General features: G+C 33.7%; 2 protein-coding genes and 1 long non-coding RNA gene across 3 annotated transcripts; 2 read left to right on the forward strand and 1 right to left on the reverse strand.

Moving 5' to 3' along the window:
- Positions 1-3,057: 3,057 nt before the first annotated feature.
- On the forward strand, positions 3,058-4,683 carry LOC137837663 (CEN-like protein 1). The gene is made up of 4 exons (XM_068646757.1): positions 3,058-3,565; positions 3,695-3,756; positions 3,843-3,883; positions 4,065-4,683. Exons 1-4 carry the CDS (start codon positions 3,278-3,280, stop codon positions 4,280-4,282), a joined length of 609 nt encoding a protein of 202 aa, XP_068502858.1. The 5' UTR covers positions 3,058-3,277; the 3' UTR covers positions 4,283-4,683.
- A 3,802-nt stretch (positions 4,684-8,485) lies between these two features.
- On the forward strand, positions 8,486-11,187 carry LOC137836515 (uncharacterized). Its single transcript, XR_011085317.1, has 2 exons — positions 8,486-8,856; positions 10,343-11,187. It is a non-coding gene; the product is annotated as an uncharacterized lncRNA (long non-coding RNA).
- A 3,608-nt stretch (positions 11,188-14,795) lies between these two features.
- LOC137838827 (uncharacterized) lies at positions 14,796-15,545 on the reverse strand. Its single transcript, XM_068648049.1, has one exon. The coding sequence runs from the start codon at positions 15,543-15,545 to the stop codon at positions 14,796-14,798; it is 750 nt and encodes a 249-aa protein (XP_068504150.1).
- Positions 15,546-20,868: the final 5,323 nt, after the last annotated feature.

The following is a 20,868-nucleotide window of genomic DNA, read 5'->3' on the forward strand; positions in this document are numbered from 1 at the left end:
ATTTAATAATAAAAAGGTGTAGATGATGTGGATATTTTTACAAAGGCCTAATGCGTGGTCATGAATAACAAACCAATATATAAAAGCAAGTTTCACATATTCGAATTGGTGTGTGAGTCCAATCATGTTCATCAAATATATTCAATAATAATTCACTATGTAGATATGCAACGCAAAGATGGAAAGGGAGGCTGACATAGGAAGCTCAAACTAGACATGGTATTGTAAAATTCTCAACAGTTTTAAAACTATCACCATTAGAAGTTTTATGAAAGCAGTAATTTTATTTATGTAAGTAAATTCTGCATTGCACGCGAATATTATCCAACATTCTTTATTTGTTGGTAAAGTCAGCATTACATATAAATTATTACATATGAACACATATTTGTAGGTAAATTATCCATGGAAAAATTTCACACTATCAATTTCAAAGGATAGAGGGAGGTTTAGATAACTAACCTCAATGAAAAACATTAACCAAATTCAATCGAATAGAAACCTCCATCATATCAAAGCAATCACATAGACCCAATAAAAACAAAGTTGGAATTACCAATAAAGGTAGAAACAAACTTACTACAATCGTCACTAGAAAAAAAATAGTAAGAAACATCATTTATACGAGGAAAAAATGAAAAAAAAGACTCACAATATAATTTTAAAGATTTTTGTTGAATCACATTTATAAAACTCGACATAAAATTCATAATTTAGGTTAGATGATATGATTTGACATAAATAAGCTAATTTTATTTACAATATTACTATCTTTTTTTTTTACGTGGTGGTTGATGGAGTGTAACGTAAAAGTATATATAATATTATCTTTTCTATATTTATCAAAAAGAAATTCTCTTAAAATAAAAAGAATCTTAAATTTAGAGCATTTTTGTTAGGAAAATAATATTTTGCAATCTTTTTTCAAAACCAATTCTACTTTAGATGATGCGTGCTTGAATTCGCGTCTTCACAAGTGGCAGCGTGGAGCTACGTGCTTCAGAGTATGGAAAACGTTAATGCTTTTCTTGTCCAACCAAACCCCACGCAGTAAATTTTGAAAATGGAAACAAGTTACCAAACCCAAAATCGATTATGACCTAAACGTGATTTTGGTGCCAAAAGCAACGTGCACTTACAAAATCATCTACATTAGAATTTGAAGTTCTAAATTTTAACACTTAATATTTAGTGAATATTTTAATTTTCTCTTAGAATAATTTCATTACTTTTTAAAAATGGTATCCATATACAATCATCTTATTCATACATTTACATATATTTCCATGACAATACGAAATTATTATACCAATATACAAAATTATTATACCAATATACAATATTAACAAGTAAGATCACTACAAGGAAATCATGAAATAAAAACTAATATTTAGAGACAAAAAATAAGTTGTTATAATAATTAAATTAGATATTATTTTAGAAAAAAAAAATTTGGTTTCTAAAATTATAGTTTTTATTATTATTAAATAGTTTCTAAATTAATGTTTAATTAGCAACCAACGTTTTTGCTACCAATTATTTAGATTCTAAATTTGGTAGCAAAAATTTTAGTTGCTAATTAGACACGAATTTAAAAAACTAATTTAGAAACCAAAATTTTGTTAGTCTCTAAAATGGTTTCTAACTTAGTCACTATAACAACTAATTATTTTTAGTCTTTAAAAATTAATTTTTATTTAATGTTCTTCATTTATAAATTCGCATATTAAATGTTGGATATACAAATAGAGTTGATAAAATAAGTTTGATAGAGATGAACTGATACAAATGGTCCTTAAAATAGGTAAAGTTAAATTAAAAAAAAAATAATGACCTAAATATAAGTAAGTCTATATGTTGACCTATTCTGTTTAACATATGGTCAGATGACTTTAGGTTAAAGTAGTGTGTAATCTGATGAACATAAATTTAAAAGTTATTGTTTTATTTAAAAAGTAATAATTTAAAATTAACATAATTTGTGTATATCTTTTATATTGATATGAGGTAAAGCCAAACCAAAATATTTTGACTCTTTTAAAATATAAATTAGATTAGTGTAACATTTTTTTTTTCAAAAAAATAAAATAAAATTAAAATGTAACATTAATCCAGACATTATTGGTGAGATTTGCCTATAGGATTATCTTGAATAACTATGTAAGTGAGTGTCTCTTTGCCTATAAGATTATCTTGAATAACTATTTTATTCCAACAAAAACAAAAACTGATGCAGTGGGTAGTGCTTTTGTAAGTCACACCTTCTTATAAACTTTCTCCCCCTCCAGTGTTTGACTGTTCTCATCTAACACATACACTTTTCACAGAGTATTTTCCAGATCTTTCTCTTTCCATTCCCATTCGTCTGAAAATTCTGTATGTAACTTCACATAATCTATTTGCCTATCAAATTCTTCCACCATTCATTTTTTTCCACTCAAATCACTGTCTTCTCCATAAAAACTTTTATATGTCAAATACATTCATATTCCAACCTGAAATATAATGCCCTTTAAAATTTGAATTTGCATTAGTCTAACATAAATTTTCTCTTGAAAAATTGGGTATTGCTGGACCAACCGTTTTACTGTCTATATATTAAAATACTAATAAAATATGGTGGTAGGAAAAGTATATATATAAGGTATTATTTAAAATATAAGAGAACAAAACAGTTGTGATCTAAAAGTTGTAAGAAATTGTTCAGTGGGAAGTGGATCTTGACGATGAAAATGACTTTGTTTTAATGTATATTAATTAGACCTTTTTATTTCTGAACAAATTTCTGAGTAGATTTTGCTGCTCCGCTGAATTTAAAATAGAAATCCTAGACCTGATAAGATTTCATTTTCATTGATATGAAAAATCATGTGCATGTAATTTTCAGCACCTTGTCAAAAAGTTGAATTCTCATTCGCCAAAGATAATATTGTAATGTATTGGGACAAATAGCACAAATTCTTCATTCTGGTTCAGCCAATACGTTAAGGACACATCATAGTAGATTATTCTACCTTTTATCAGACATAAAAATTGATATATGCACAATACAACATCAAGCTTTTCAGAGTGATCAACTTGGGATAAACAACTCTAGCATTTCATCATTCTTCTCTAGCGTTTTCCCTAGACAATTTTGAAGAACCCAAATTGCTTACTTAAAAAGTTTGTCTTGTCCCAAAATAGACAAGCTTATATGGAATCTCTCTTTATGCTTCTAATCCAACCCAAGTAAATGGTTTATTTCCCTTCATAAAATCCTTTTGGCGTCTATAAAATGCCTTCAAAATCTCACTTCTCATGTGCCCTCCTTCACAAAGTTTTAGAGCATATTTTTTCATCACTTTCGCTTCTCTTTGTCCAATTCTTGTCTAGAGTCATGGAACCACTTTCTGTAGGAAGAGTGATAGGAGAAGTGGTTGACATTTTCAGCCCAAGTGTGAGAATGAATGTGACATATTCCACCAAGGAAGTTGCTAATGGTCATGAGTTAATGCCTTCTACTATTATGGCCAAGCCACGCGTGGAGATTGGTGGTGATGACATGAGAACTGCTTATACCTTGGTAAAATAATTACTCATTCACCCTAGCTATTTGTTTCAACGTATATATATATGTCTCTATCAGTACTATAACACCTGGTTTTTAATGTCAATTCTTATCCCCCAACATCATCAAATGGAACATTTTTAGATCATGACAGACCCAGATGCTCCAAGTCCTAGTGATCCATATCTAAGGGAACATCTTCACTGGTTTGTATATAATCAAACTGATTATAGTATTTGTCTGTATTCTTTGTACTATCAATTCCATCATTAACTTGGTGACAATTTCCCAGGATGGTTACAGATATCCCTGGCACCACAGATGTCTCTTTTGGTTAGTCACTCTCTTACCCCACAGTGTGTTGTTTCTTATTATTATCATTATTTCTTAATCTAAGGATAATGCTTACTAGATATATACTTTTACCACTATGTAAGATATATTTGCCAATTTTTATAGATGCTTGTAAAAAAGGACATTTTGTTAACATAGGGAACTAACTATATTCTTACAGGAAAAGAGGTTATGGGCTATGAGAGTCCAAAACCAGTGATAGGAATCCACAGATATGTGTTCATCTTGTTAAAGCAGAGAGGAAGACAAACAGTGAGACCTCCATCTTCAAGAGATCTTTTCAACACAAGGAGATTCTCGGAAGAGAATGGACTTGGCCTACCAGTTGCTGCAGTTTACTTCAATGCTCAAAGAGAGACTGCTGCAAGGAGGAGGTGACTCCAGAAGAAGAAAAGAAAAGGGTGTTTCAATAAATGAAGTTAACTTGTTTCAGTCTTAAAAGTATCTCATAATGAGATTTGTTTCCTTTGGTTTTCATAGGGTTTGTGGCATGGTTGAATAATAAGGAGAGGTGTGTTTTGATGAAATCTGTTCCTCTCTTGAGTTTTTCTTTTTCAATTTTCTTTTGGAGTCCACAAGGCAAACTGTGAGAGGTAGGTGGTGTTTAAAAGGTATAGTAGATATTCTTGATGTCCTTTGTACTTACAGCTATTCTAGGTTATGAGAAGTTGGGGACCAAACTAGTGTTATGTTTCTTTTAAGGATCTGTGATTTGTGATAGGAAAAGAACATAGCTTTACCATAGCTGTTATAACATTTTTAGTGGGCTAGTTCTATCATTTCAATTTCTACACCATTCAAACCAGTATTGCTATCACATGCAGATCTATCAGTTTTCTTGGTTGAATGTATATATCTAAGCATCAATGGTACAACTAGTGTTTCAGATACACATATGTATCAACCCTTTTAAAAAAACTGGTTATATATGTGTATAATTTTCAAAAACATCAATGATCAACAAAAACTTATATTTACGTATAATTTATAAAACTTTTCTTTATCATCGTGTATCCAAGAATATATGAACAGTTTTATTGTTTACCATTACATATAGAAAAACAGAAAAAAAAAAAAAAAAAACTTAAACCACATATTACAAAACCCTTAAAATAGTTCTTTAAGCAATAATCAATTTCTGTTGTAGACAATGATGAAGTTAAAGTCTAGGATTAAAATTTAAGTGACGACTAACTTGACATCAAAGTAAGAAGAAAGAAAAGTGAAATCTAAAGCACAAAAGGACAAAAAAATGGTGATATGAAGTTGAAGCTTTAAACTGGATGGATTTTTCTTTTGAAAAAACCAAAAGATATTTATGGGGATTGTAATTAACACCACCTAAAGTTACATTTTTTCAACATTTGATGTTGTATATTCATTAATATGTTGTGAACACACTCTATAATTTATGTTTTTCGAACCATTGTTGGAATTGATCTTTAATTAAAAAATACGTCACATTTAAAAAAACATTTTTCTCTAAAGATGTATTTTGTACAAATTAAATTTAGAATATCTTCCACAAACTTAGTTGTATAAATTGTAAATAATCTTATTCTGTCTAAGCGTTAAAAAATTATTTTAAATTATATAATTTATTTATCCCTATAATTTTTTTATTATAAAATGAAATTAATATTGAAACACAAATATAAAATCTTTCCTCCAGTGTTTTTTAATAAGTAATGTTAAATTTGTATAAAAAACAATATCTACAAAGTAAATACGAATATAAATGCACTTTAAAATATTACATATAGGCCCACACAGGCTTATTCCAAACAAAACTAAAATTAAAACTGCATGGCAGATCAAGATTGTTAATTATAAAAATAAAAAAAACAATATGTAAATGGAACAATACAAAAAAAAAAAAAAACCTTCCATACATCATATGACATATTTCTAGTCTTACACTAAAGTTCCATGAACACTATCTAAATGCAAGAATTCTCTTCTTAGTACCTATAAGCTTGTAAAATTTAGCAAAACTTGTTTCAACTTATATAATCTATTGATTTCGATAATATATTTTTAAAATGTCAGAAAAAACATAGAAAACTTATCTAAAATCATATTCATGATATTGTATGAAATCTCTAACATGAAACTTAAGACATTTAATTATATTAGTATTATCATTATGATTGTTTTGAAATTATTTAGGATAAATTATATTTTTACATTCACTAAATATAGAAATACTTTATAACATATGATATGAGTAGGGGTAAACATTATTTTAATCAATTTTATAAAGTTGAGTTAGATTTTGTTGGAAATCCCACATCGATTAGAGATAAAGACATTTCATTGTATACAAGCGGGTGCAAACCTCACCCATGAGCCGTTTTTATGGGGTTGAATTAGGCTTAAAGTTCACTTTGTCATATGGTATCAGAGTCATTTCGATCTTATCCTAGCAAGTATTTGTTGGGCTTATTAGGTCACCTGCTATCAAGGCCGTTATCAGACCACCCCTAATGTGTTATCCCACGCACAAGCTGTCACTCTCGACGTGAGGGGAGTGTGTTGGAGATCCCACATCGACTAGAGATAAGGACATTTCATTGTATACAAGCGGATGCAAGCCTCACCCCATGAGCCAATTTTATGAGACTGAGTTAGGCTTAAAGTTCACTTACTCATATGTTTATAGTTTATTATTTAAAAAAAAAAATCATTCTTTTAGAATTGATCTTAGTAAAAAATTTGTTAAAATCACTATTAGATTATTCATATATATATATATTAAACTTATCAAATATCAAATTAATATTAAATTATTTATAAATGTATAGTCGACAATTATTAAAATGATTTGGTGGCGTCCCACTCTTCCACCATTCTCTGAAAAAGTGTGCAATGGCTATTGTGCATATTCTATGCAAAACTATGCAAGAAAGAAACAAAAGCTTGGTAATAGACAAGACAGGCAACACAGCAAACAAAATAATAATTGACCTTAAAAGGAGATGGTGCGTGTCGCCTTGTCTATGGATAGAGACCTCAAACGTGGCAAGATGTGATTAGTTGGATGTGACTTCCAAACTCCATTAGAGAAGTGCAAATACTCTTCCAATCCCACTCAATTTCTCCTCCATGCATTTTCATTCACATCGTTGACCTACTCACTCATTTAGTGGGCCATTAATCGTGATAATAATAATATGTACGGTAGTAGCCACACACAACAAAATATGTTTGCACTTGCTAAGTCATAACACAATTTGAACTCATGCTAAAACCAAACTTAATTGCTCCAAATAATAAATTTACCTTGCTATATAAGCAAAGTTCAACTCAATAACGAAAAAAAAACGAAAAATGTCTATAAAATGTAAATTAATTTTTTTTTATAAATTGTAATTAATTTATAAAACTAAACAGTTATCATAAAAAATTATGTAATTCTTTTTATTAATTTATTATAAACGACACCCATAACGATCATACTATGAATCATCATTATAAATACAAAAGTGAAAAAGAGATAGTACACTAAGGTGAAAAAAAAATACACTAAAAAAAACATTATATATACGGAAATTAGTATTAGAGATGACAAATAATTAATTATTATATTTGATATTATTTTATAAACTAAAAAACTAAATATCAAAATAGTTTCTTTTATTAATACAAATTTATAAATTAATTTCTAAAAAATCTAATTAATCATTACTAACTATTTTAAATTCTAAATTAATCACTATATAAATTAATTTAGAATTAAAAATAGTTAATAACTAAAATTTTAGTAATTAATGTTAAATGTTAAGTTAAAAATTAATTTATAAATTTTTATTAATGATAAAAATTATTTTAAATATTAATATTATTTTAATTTATAAAATAATATCTAACTATTTTTTTTTAAATTAGTGTTTATTTAACATGTATTCTATTATTTCTTTTATTTAAATTTAAAATATGATCTTTAATCATAAGTATTACTTTTTACCAATGATTTTTAACTAAATATATCATCATATAATTTATATGGTGAATTTAATGTGGACTATTTTAAAAGGTGATCCTCCATCTTCCATTCATAACCATTGTTGGTTTACTCACGGGTGTAACTTTTTATTATACATTCTTTTTAGCGTAATATTTGGAGAGTGAAAAAATGTGCGGTAGTGCTGCCCCCAAAAATCGCCTTCAGGGGTGGTTAAAACTAATCATGGAATGATTGATTCGGGATTTACTTTATTCGATCCAACCATATCATAAATATCATAGTACCCATAAAATTAAAATAAATATTTATGGTTTCATATATTTGTTCTAGATAAGAATATAGGTGATCTTCTACCTTGACATTCAAGATGGTTAAGGATAAGTGTACATTTTTACCAGTGTGTTAGATGATTTTTACTATAGCATATTACATGATATATATGGACACATTCCTAACCTTCCTCTTACGGTTATGATTTTATCCTAATTGAGTAATCAAGGCTGCATTTAGCATCAGCAGCCGATCCAAAGTCACCCATAATCGGGCTAGACCCATGTCCTTCCATGCCTCTCAACCTTAGGCGTGGGCTACTGAGGCTTCAGTAACTAGTGGATCCAAGGATGACTTATCAACTGCTAATATCGGGCCAGACCCATATCCTTACATGCCCCCAGCCTCGAGCTTAAACCAGCGAGGCTTTAGAAGGTTTCTTCTCAAAACCTGATCTTGGCTACTTTATCGATACATGCACCCCTCATTTAATGCATTGCGTCACGTCTCCTCACCTGTCTTTCCCTCCGCCTCGTGTCCACGTGTCTCCCCCGGATTGGGCCACATTTAAACGCCACTTCTTCTTCTTGCGCCCTTCCACCTTCTTTTCATACCTTTACGTTTTCAACCACACCTCTTCCCATTCTACCCTTGCTCCCAGCCACTTCTCCGACACTAATCTCTTCCGCTCTTTCCACCCAACTCCCACTCCTAGGTACGCATTTGATCACCTTCTGTTGCTTTTATTCCCTTGCCATTCATTCTCCTTTGTACTTTCCCATTCGCGTTTTACGCTTTTGCCTCGCTCCTTTGCATTTATCAGTATTGCATTTGTATTTTAACTTTCTTGTTGTTGTAGTGTTTGTGCTTATTCTATCCTTCCTTTATCGCGTTCATCTTTTAACCCCCATTGAATTGTACCTCCTTGCTCATGGATTACGGTTCTTTTTATTCCTGGGTGAAACTTGACATTTTACACGAGGTTTCTATGTTTGCTTCCCTTAAACGAATTAAAAAACTTCGCCACGCTCAATCTCTAAGACTTATTAGCTCAGATAAAGATGTTGTTATCATTCCTTGTAATCCTGGAGAACCCATTTGTAAAGACCAAGGTTGTCAAACTCGCGAGTCTACGTACACTCGTGGGAGCTCCGTAGACTCGACTCGGAGGATCAACTCGTAAGAGTCTACTCTCAACCTGCAACCTGCGACCACCGCAACCCGCGACCACCTACAACCTGTGACCATCGCAACACGCGACCACCAACCACCACACGAACCACCTGCAACCTGCAAACACTTCGCTCGATCGACCGTCGCACTCCACAGAAGACGCAAACGCAAACAAAAATGAAACGTGAAACTCTAATTTCCCCATTTAGAACGACACCGTTTTGGGATTAAGAAAAAACCCAGTTGGACTCGCCAACTCAGACCAGAGTTGCGAGTCCACTCTGATTTCACTGAGTCTATCGATTTTACCCAAAAAACGAGTCTACTACCGAGTTAACTCGGTAAGGTCAAATGGACACGTAAACTCGTACGAGTCAACAAGTTGACTCACGAGTTTGATAACCATGGTAAAAACTATTCAGACAAGACACCCTTTTGTTTTTTCTATGAAACATTGTTTACCAGGCTCGATGTCTTTTTGCCTTTGAGCCCCTTTGAGAAAGAGATTCTTAATACCATGAATGTGGCGCCCGCACAACTTCACCCAAATAGTTGGGCTTTTGTGCGAGCCTTCTATATTCTGTGTTGTCAACTTAGCTTTGTTCCGAGTGCAAATGTGTTTTTCTACTTCTTTTAATACAAACCCTCCAAACGAACTTCATGGGCCTCTGTTAGCGGAGTGAAAGGTCGAGCCATACTCACCTTGTTCCAATCCTCCTATAAATCTTTTAAAGACAAATTTATAAAAATTCAAAAATCTGATCCTCATTCGGAACTCTTAGAAGGATTTCCCCTCTACTGGTCATCACACCCTCAAAGTCAACAATCTCGCTCTCCCGATGACCTTGAGAGTAGTGAATTTAATGACTGCAAGAAACTTGACGACTTAGGAATTGTCTTTGAAACTTCGATACTTTTAAAGCTTGAGTTCCGACCCAATGACTTAAGAGTCTATATTGGTATACCCTCCTACTGCTACTTATTTTTGTCATTGCCTGTTGTTATTTCATTAATATTTGCATTTGCAGAGAACACCATGCTTCTGACCAAAGTTGAGATGGCCTGTCGCATGAAAGGAGCTTCTGTGAAACACAACACAAAACCAATTTCTGCTGATTTCGAGCATACTACCAGCATGCCCTTATGGAAAAAAACGCAATTTTGAAAGTCGTCCTCCTAATGACGCAATTGACTTGGATGACCACTCCTCTCATCACCAAGGATCATTGAGAGCCTGAGCTTCTTAGACCTAGGTTGGTCCGACCTTTCAGATGGACGCTTCTTCTTGGCCCGAACTGTTGAACACCTTCGACCGCATGGCACACAAGCTACTTAAACAAGACAAAGACAAAATTGACAAGCTAACTAGCGAATTGGAGAGTGCTCGTACCGAGAATTAGAAGAAAAGTTAGCAGCATTAGCTCGTGATCGCGATGACGCTCTTAGCAAGCTTCAGCGGACTATCGAAGATTATGCTCGTCATTGAGAGGAGCGTCAGGCTGCTAACCGAGCTTGGGAGAATACTGAAGCTATGCTACAAAATAAAATAAACACTTTGAAGAATGTTTTGGAAGTAGCTAAGAACGAGATATCCCAAGCCTTTGTGGACGGTTTCCATGGTGTTGTAGATCAAGTTAAAGTGATCCAACCGGACCTGGATACCTCGGACTTTGGCCCTTTCAGAAGCGTAGTCGATGGAAAGAATGTGAACAAAGAATAGAGACATTACTGAGACTCTCGACATCGTAGTTGTTTAAAAAGACTTAATCATATTTTGCTAATTAAGTTTATTATTGTCTACACATATTTACTACTTGAACAAATATCTATTTATATTTGGGCGACTTCTATAATACCTATGTTTACCTTTGTATTTACTTATCATTACCTCAACCATTCCTTTAATCTTTTCTTTCCCATCGCGTTTTTTATCGTTAAAACATTTAATTACTTTTCTTTCCTGCACCGTAAACAAAAATCATAATGAGCCAGCTCCTAACTCGGCTCCAGGGAGCACACTTACCAAAACTTTCAATTGACCAAGCATCTCCAACTTGGCACCAGAGGTAGTGAATGCTACTCACTAGATTTTTATTGAACCGAGCATCTCCGACTCGGCACCATGGGTAGTGCACACTAACCCATGGTTTTAATTGGACCGAGCAACTTGACTCGACACCATGGGCGGTGAGCACCAACCCATGGTTTTTATTGGACCGAACAACTCCGACTCGACACCATGGGCGATGAACACCAACCCATGGTTTTTATTGGACCGAGCAACTCCGACTCGACACCATGGGCGGTGAACACCAACCCATGGTTTTTATTGGACCAAGCAACTTCGGCTTGGCACCATGGGCGGTGAGCACCAACCCATAATTTTTATTGGACCGAGCAACTCCGGCTCGGCACCATGGGCGGTGAGCACCAACTCATGGTTTTTATTGGATCGAGCAACTCCGACTCGACATCATGGGCGATGAGCACCAACCCATGGTTTTTATTGGACCGAGCAACTCCAACTTGGCACTGAAGCGACCTACAATGTTGTTCAACAAATCATTCCAAATAACAAATCTCTTCAATTGATTGTAACATATATATATATATATATATATATATATAAAGAAATCTGACTTTAGCTTGTCTTAAAGATGTAAAGTAAACAAATAACAACTCAACCATTCCTACTAACTATAATAAAACCTCAAATTAACCACATTCCATGACCGAGGGATTTCCCCTCCATCTAAGGTCTCCAACCTGTAGGCTCATTTTCCCATTACTTCTCGAATCTTGTAAGGTCCGATCTATCGTGGCACTAATTTGTTGTCCATTTTTGCTTCCCCCACCTTTCTTAAAACGAGGTCTCCCTTCTTGAATTCCTTTGCATGTACTCTACTTAAATGTTTCACTTCTATCCTCCTTTTTATGCACTACTTCTTATATTCTAGCCTTCTCTCTTAACTCATCAATAGTGTCTAACTGGTACAGGCGTCCTTCTTCTGATGCTACTTCTGAAAAGTCCTCCACCCTCCTGGACATCATCTCAATCGCAATAGGCAATACTGCATTTCCACCATAGACCAAACCGAAAGGTGTTTCCCTCGTTGTTGACTGCAACGTAGTGTGATACGACCAAACCACTTCAGGTAAAATTTCCACCCACTTGGCTTTTGTTGTTCCCAACTTCTTCTTCAAACCTTGTAAGACTACCTTGTTTGCAGCCTCCGTCTGTCCATTAGTCTGAGGGTGCTCCACAAATGAAAATATCTGGTGAATCCCAAGCTCTTCACACATGAGTCTCATCTTTCGATTAGCAAATTGTGTGCCATTATCTTAAATCAATTCCTTAGGAACGCTAAACCTGCATATTATTGACTTTCATACAAACTTGGTGACCTTCTCAATTGTAATGGTGGTTAAAGGCTCCACCTCTACCCATTTCCTAAAATACTCAATAGCCACTACTATGAATTTGAATTGTCTCACTGATATGGGAAAATGCCCTAGTATGTTAATCCCCCACCTAAAAAAGGGCCAAGGAGCAACCAAAGAGTACAATCGCTCCGCTGGAACCTTAATTTCATTCGAATGTCTCTGGCACCTGTCACATTTTTTTACATACTCTACACAATCACCTCTAAGTGTGGGCCAGAAAAAACCTGCCCTCAGTACCTTTACAGCTAAAGATCTTCCACCGATGTGACTCCCACACAACCCTTTGTGAACCTCCTGCATTATCCTTATCTTTTCAACCTCGTCCACACACCTCAGCCATGGTGTCGAAAAATCCTCTTTTGTATAACTTACATTCAATCATCTTATATCTAGCTATGTTTCTTCTCAATGTATCTTGCACCTCCAACCCAACGAGCTCTTCTCCATCCTCGAACCATTTTAGATACATGTCCATCCAACTGTGCCTGTTATGAAGTTCCATCATCTCTCCAATGGTTACATTTGGTGCTGCCAAGCTCTCCTAAATGACCGACCTGTGATTGCCCAACCTTTTTTGTGCTCGCCAGTTTAGATAATAAATCTGCCCGAGCATTTTGGTCTCGTGGAACATGCACCAAACCAAATTCCTCAAAGTTAGTTTCCATCTCCTGCACTTTCTCCAGATACTTGGCCAAATTTGGATCTCACACCTGGAAGTTTCCTACTATCAGCTCAGTCACCAACTACGAGTCACTTCTTACCACCAACCTCCTGGCCCCCATACCAATCGCCTACCTCATCCCTGCCAACAAAGCCTCATATTCTGCTTGATTATTACTTGCTCAGAATGCGAATTTCAATGACTGTTCTATTAGGACATCATCTGGCCCTTCCAAGATTATACCTCTTCCACTCCCCCAAACGTTTGACACGCCATCTACTGATAAAATCCATCCCCCCGAACTTTCCTTCAAAACTTCATCACTTGATGGTGCTAACTCTGCCACAAAATCTACCAGTGCTTGAGGCCTTACCAAACCCCTACCTTCAAATAGAAGTCCATATTCTGATAATTCAATCGCCCATTTCATTATTCTCCCTGCCAAATCCATCTCCTGCACAACTTGTTTAATTGGCAAATTCGTCCTTATTACTACTTGAAAATTCTAAAAATAATACTTCAATCATATCGTTGTAATCACAACTGTCAAGACTGCTTTTTATATCTTCTAGTACCTCACCTTCGCCCCCTGTAATGTCTGGCTAACAAAATAAATTGGCATATGTTCCTTCTCTTTCTCTTGTGTTAACATCGTGCTTATCGCCCTTTCTGTTACACACAAATACAGATAGACGGGTGACCCAGCTATGGGCTTAATTAAGATTGGTGGTGACGCTAATAGTTCTTTTAGCCTTTGAAAAGCCTTCTCACATTCCTTCGTCCATATGAATCGGTCATTCCCCCTCAGACATTGAAAGAAAGAGACCGACCTTTTGCCCGCCTTTGGAATAAACCTCGATAATGAAGCCATTCTTCCAAGTAGTTGTTGCACTTCCTTAACCGACATTGGACTCCGCATGTTAAGGATTGTTGCGCACTTCTCTGGATTCATCTCGATCCCCCCTCTATGTCAACATAAAGCCTAGAAACTTCCCTGCCTTTACCCCAAACACACACTTTTCTGGATTTAACTTCAATTTATACTTGTTTAATGCTTGAAAAAGCTCTTTCCAATCTTGCACATGGCTATCAGCTTTTACAGACTTCACCACCATATCATCGACATATGCCTCCAAATTCGTACCCAACATGCCTCCCAAAATCCTATCCATCAACCGCTGATAAGTTGCTCCTGCATTTTTTAAGCCAAACGGCATCACGGTATAACCTGAATACGCATCCATGAAGCTTAGTAATTCGCAACCTGACACCCCGTCTACTAACACATCAATGTTAGGTAAAGGATAAGCATCTTTAGGGCACGCTTTATTCAGATCTGTGAAATATGTACACATCCTCCATTTTCCATTACTCTTCTACACCAAAACTACATTGGCTAGCCAAGCGAGGTATTGTATTTTCCAAACATAACCAACACTCCTCAGCTTCTCCACCTCCTCGTCTACTATTTGTCGCCTTTCTTCGCCCAACTTTCGTCTCTTCTGCACCACAAGTTTTACATTCGGGTTCATTGATAACCAATGACGCATAACATCGGGATAAATCACAGGCATATCCTGAACCATCCATGCAAAAGAACTTAAATTTTCTTTCAGATATTCTACTAACTCCTTTTCTCGCTCCATCTCCATACAACTACCTATCTTTAGAAATCTATCACCTCCCATTGCTACATTTTTTACTTCCTCCACTGGTTGTGGTCTTTCCCCCTCATAATCTATCCTTGGGTCTAACTCTACTTCACCACCTCTTCTCTCCACCTGCCAACACTTCTTTTTATTTTTTAAACTCCCCTCATAACATTTCCTTGCCACCCTCTGATCTACCCTTATTACCCCCACCTCACCCCTATCAGTGGGGTACTTCATCTTCATATGTACTGGTGACACTACTGCCCTTAAATTTTTAATGGTAGGTCGACCTAACAGGATATTATATGACGAATGAGTATTAACGACCATGTATCTGATAGTAATTGTTTTGGCTTTACTATCATCTCCAAAAGTAATATGAGCTTCTATGTAACCCCACACTTGGACTGAGTCACTTGAGAACCAAGCCAAAACTCCCTCATGCGATTCCAGCTCGTCCAACGATCCTCCCATAGCCACAAAAGCATCCCAAAAAAGCACATTAGTCGAAGACCCTTGATCAACTAGCACGCTATAAATACGTCGACTTTTCTCACAACTGAAATGACTATGGGGTCATTATCATGAGGAAAAACATCTTCCAAATCTTCTTTGGTAAAACTCAGCGTCGGCGTAGACGCCACCTCCGCAGCTACATGCATCACTGCCTGAGCATATCGTCTCCTATCCATGTTAGAAACAACTCCTCCCGAAAATCCACCTGTAATCGTATTTAGATCTCCCATCACTGGCCTTTCATGCCCTTCTTCCCCCTCGTCGCTCCTTTCGCCTTTCTCTTCCTTCATTCCCTCTGATTCTTCCTTTTTCCCTTCCTCCATCCCCGTTCTAACAATTTGCAACAATCCTCTTTGTATCAAGTCCTCAATTTGTCTTGCTAGAGTGTAACATTGTTCTGTATCGTGTCCATATGTTTTATGGAAACAACACCAAGCACGCGAATTTCTTCCCATATTTTTGGCGGCCTTCTCAAGAAAACGCAAAAGTCGTGTTGTATTTACGTCTTTCACAATATCCCTTTGAGATATTGTCAACTTCGGCAAACCCTACACTCTTTCTTCCTTTCTCTCATAAGGCTTTCATGATCCATACATATACGGACTTTTTCCTTATCTCCCCCCATATGAACCTCCTCCCGATTTTTCTTCCCTTCGTGTTTTCAAAGGACCACCATTATTGTCTGTCGATCGGACTCGTATCACCTCATTTTCTTCTTTTCTCCTTTTGACCGCATTCCGAATTCACCCCATCTCTCTTCCTCTTTCTTTTTCCGAGCAAACTTCTTTACTTTAACATACGACATAGCCCGGAGATTGATATCTGCCATATATGTCGGTCTTTTCAAACGAATCTGACTTCAAACCCCTAATGAAAGCCTCCACACACATCCCTTCATTAGGCTGAGGAATTTGCACTACTACTTCGTTAAAAGGACGTAAGTACTATTTCACCGCTTCTCCCTTGGCTTGCCTTACATCAAATAAATTTGTTGTGTCCAAAGGCTTCATTTTATTTGCCGCAAAATGAGGAACAAATAATTTAACAAAAACCTCCAGCGATGTCACCAATTCTTCTGGCAAATTACTAAATCAATCCATAGTGGTTTCTGTCAAGGATCCAACCAGCATTTTACATCAGACCACGTCTGACCTCCCATATATCAGCCTTTGTGCCTTAAAAGTTTTTATGTGGCCATTTGGATCTTGCTTCCTATTGAATGAGCCAATTTTAAGAAAAACTTAATTCGTAAAAATGGGCTCATTCAAGATTTCAAATGAAAAAGGTTGGAAATCTGGCTCCACTTCTTTCGTCACTTTCCTCCCCGCATTCCGAGTCTCCATCTGCCTTTAAATCTCCTCATTTCGTCTTTGGAATTGTTCGTGTACTAAATCATTAAGACTTTATTTGGAAATATTTGTTTAGAAATTTTGTTTGGTATGCAGGGTATTATCATTTGAGTAGAAAATAGATACATCACGATTTTTAAAAAAAAATAAGAACTTGCTATGCCAATTAAGGTTAAATATAACATAGAAAGTATGTTAAATTCGAATAAGTGTAAGTTAACCAACATAGAAATAGAAAGTAACACGTTCTATAATTGTTGAAACTTCACCAATCATAGAAAATAGTGAAAAAAACATATATATATATATATATAATATATTTTAATATTTTTTCTATTATGTTTCTTATAGAAACGAAATATAAGGTGGACTTTGACTAGAAGAGTCTAATCTCAATAGTCTATCTAGTACAGTTTAATTTATAGAGTTTAAATTATACACTTTAACATAATTTTGACAAAATGACCCTTATATTTAGATAATAAAAAATAATATTAAATTTTGATAATCTAATCTTTTCAATTTAAATTTTATAAATATATCCTTCAAAAATCATATAATCATATAATCATATTAAGCATTACAATGCCTACACTTTACACAAGTTTCAAAATGACACAACATACATTAAAAAACACAATGCTCAATATGGACTTCTATACACAAGATAGAAATTCATTTTTGAATTTATTAAATAGCCTAACAAGCACAAAATTTTACTAAAGAATCCTAAGATTCTAACCAACAAAACCAAATCATTTTATAGAATGTATGCTAGATTTGATTTTATTATTACACAAAATAAATGTTCAGAACAAAAGACATTTTATTCACACTACAAGAAAATCATGAAATAAAAACAAATTTTAGAAACAAAAAATAATTAGTTTCTATAGTGACTAAATTAGAGACCATTTTAGAAACTAAAAAAAAAAAATTGTTTCTAGTTTCTATTATTGTTAAATGGTTTCTAAATTGCTATCTAATTAGCTATCAATGTTTTTGCTACCAAATTTAGAATATAAATAATTGGTAGTTAAAACCTTGGTAACTAATTAGATATCAATTTAAAAACTATTTAACAATAATAGAAACTAATTTAGAAATCAAAATTTTTTTTAATCTTTAAAATAGACTCTAACTTAGTCATTATAGCAACTAATTATTTTTAATCTCTAAAATTAATTTTTATTTCATGATTTTCTTGTATTGTAAACACAAGTTTAGTGTTATAGAATACCTTGTCACCTAAAAAAACAACACTTGATTACTAACATGTGAACAAATATTTGTATCCAATCTTCAACTGTCTTATTTAAAAGGTCTGTAATAAAAATCTGATTATGTATAAGCAACTAACGATTTTACACCGACTCATGACATAACATTTCATGCTATTTCTTAATGTTTGATCATTTGATAGATGAAAAACAGATAGTGTGACTATATTTATAAATCCTTCATTTCTGTGAAGTTCTTTTAAGCAAATAATGTTTGTATATCATATCTTCTCATTAAAAAAAAAATCATATAGTCGCATGTGACAATATAAAATACTAAAAAGAATCATAATTAACTTCATGAAAAAATACTTTTGTTTATTATCTCATGGTAAGATAAAGAAGATAATTAGAAGATGATTTTGCACGTATAACCTGAAATAACAAAAAACGTGTTCTATTATCCTTATAACCTTTAACAAGCTTTGAAAAAGATATTTCAAACAAAATTTTTGAACTAGTAAATAATTTCGTATGAGGTCCCTGCCTATAATTGCTTTAAAAAAAATTTAAGTTTTATTCAACCCTTACTGATATGTTGTTTTTAAGAAGAGATATTAATTAATTGACTATAGGAGTAGTTCTATAAAGAGTTGTTTTTTACTATCACTATTCATTTACTTCTAGTCTAAAACAAATATTACAAGCAAATAAATGATGAGGATAACAAGTAACTCTATTTAGAATCCATTGATCACGTGTGAGAATATATATATATAATGATAGACAATAATGTGAATAAATAAAATTAAATATGTGATATTTTCTTATTGAGATAAAGCTTTTCTACTTGTTTTATTGAATCTGTGTTATTTGATTAGTATAATAAAACGTATCTTTCTGAAGAAATTATGTGTAATTTTTATACAATAATTAATTATGTTTTCAAATACAAATACTTGTGTATAAAGGTTATTTTTGGAGAAAACTTCTTCATATATATTATTTGGGGGGAAAAAAAAAAGTTTTAAACTAAAGTTATCTTACGAATAAATTAAAAATAAGATCTTTAAACAAATTATAAAAAATAAGATTTTTTTTTCTTAAGAGCAATTAATTATAAAGAAAACCAAAAAACCTTTGATATTCCGCTCTTAAAAACTGAAATGTTTGGTCATACATGATAATTTAAAATCTTTCCAATCACAAAGGTATGAAAAGAAAAGAAAAAACTTTAAGTATACTATGTATCCGCTTTTTCAATTTTATTATTTATATATTCATATAATTTTAATAAATATTAAATTATATGAGAAGACATATAAATTATCCAAATGCACCACTGATAATAGTTTTATTAAGATTTTACATTAATTTTTTATATTTTTATTTTATTGTTTTTGAATATTAAGTTTTGATTTAACTTAAGTGTAATGTTGAACTTTGTAAGGTTTATCAAGATTAAAATTAAGGTTTAAAAAAATTGGAGCAACAAACAATGTCAAAACATAATGCAAATGATAATGTTCTTCATTCCCATTTCAAGTTTAGAGTAACTTTCATGTTCATCAAATGCCTTATGCAAGGGTTGTATATTGGAAGTTGTAGAATCTATCATCATATCAATTGAATCCACGTCGTCTTCCATGACAAAGAAGTTGAAAAAAATGAAATAATAAACTAAATACAAATTACCAAACTTTCAACTTATGTAATAGCTAATATATCAAAGCATCAGTAGACATAAAAACTTTGCCCGCAAAGTTGGGCTTAGGATTCATACAAAAATATAAAAAAAAAATAAAAAATTAAGAAAGCAATAGAAACAAAAAATGTTCAAATCCTATAACAATGAATTAAATGAAACTTTTAAACTTCTTTAATAAAACTCTGAATCTATACTAATTGTTTCGTTCATTTACATCTCAAACCTCAAGAGCCATTCAAACATTTATGGCTTCCCCATCATAATCTCCACCTAAGCGGCGTGGCTTCGGCGACTACTGCAAAGAACCTTCCAAAACTTCAAAACGAAACCGAGAGCCATTGAAACATTTCACCGATTTTATCCCTGTTGGCTTCCGTATCGTATTCTCCACCTAAGCAACGTGGCTTCGGCGTCTATTGCCAGTGAAGAACCAGAACTTCAAAACGACATAGTATTTGAAACAACCTTCTATTAAATAGAATTACTTTTAAATAATAAAAATTAAAAAGTAACCAAATATAAAAAAAAACGGACATAACTTGCTAATATCCTTTTTCTTTCTCTCGCATTTGCAATCATTTGTTCCGATAGTTCCTCTTTCTTTGGGTTCTCCTTTATCTTTAACTTTAGGTGTTCTCTGACTGTGAGGGACACTGCTGAACTCTTTGGTGAGTATTTGTGGTTTCAATTTGATTGCTTCCATGTCGAACTCGCGGTGCCTCCTTGCGTCCTGGATCTCTCATTGGCTTCCTCTCCTCTTAGTTGCCTTATAAAATGAGACGTGTCTCTGCTTCGAACGCTTTGGGAAGTGTGAGAAAGAGGAAGCAATGGTGGTTGTTGTTGCTGTGTACAGTGGTAATTGAAGAGGGACTAAGACGGTGAGAGAAGGAGAAGAACATGAAGCGTGAAGGAAGAGGGTTCAAGATGTGTCAAAATTTATGAGCATCTTTTTTTCTTTGGATGTAACTAGTGAAAACTACAAACTACTCATTCGTAAGAAAGTG

Source organism: Phaseolus vulgaris, chromosome 4 (assembly GCF_000499845.2).
Source record: "Phaseolus vulgaris cultivar G19833 chromosome 4, P. vulgaris v2.0, whole genome shotgun sequence".
NCBI lineage: Eukaryota > Viridiplantae > Streptophyta > Magnoliopsida > Fabales > Fabaceae > Phaseolus > Phaseolus vulgaris.

Excerpts from the sequence above, each read along its gene's own strand:
- LOC137837663 (XM_068646757.1), top strand. The coding sequence starts at position 3,278 with ATGCCTTCAAAATCTCACTTCTCATGTGCCCTCCTTCACAAAGTTTTA. Across the intron at positions 3,566-3,694 it reads TGAGAACTGCTTATACCTTG|ATCATGACAGACCCAGATGC; the intron begins GTAAAATAATTA and ends GAACATTTTTAG. Across the intron at positions 3,884-4,064 it reads CACCACAGATGTCTCTTTTG|GAAAAGAGGTTATGGGCTAT; the intron begins GTTAGTCACTCT and ends ATATTCTTACAG.
- LOC137838827 (XM_068648049.1), bottom strand. The coding sequence starts at position 15,545 with ATGGGAGGATCGTTGGACGAGCTGGAATCGCATGAGGGAGTTTTGGCT.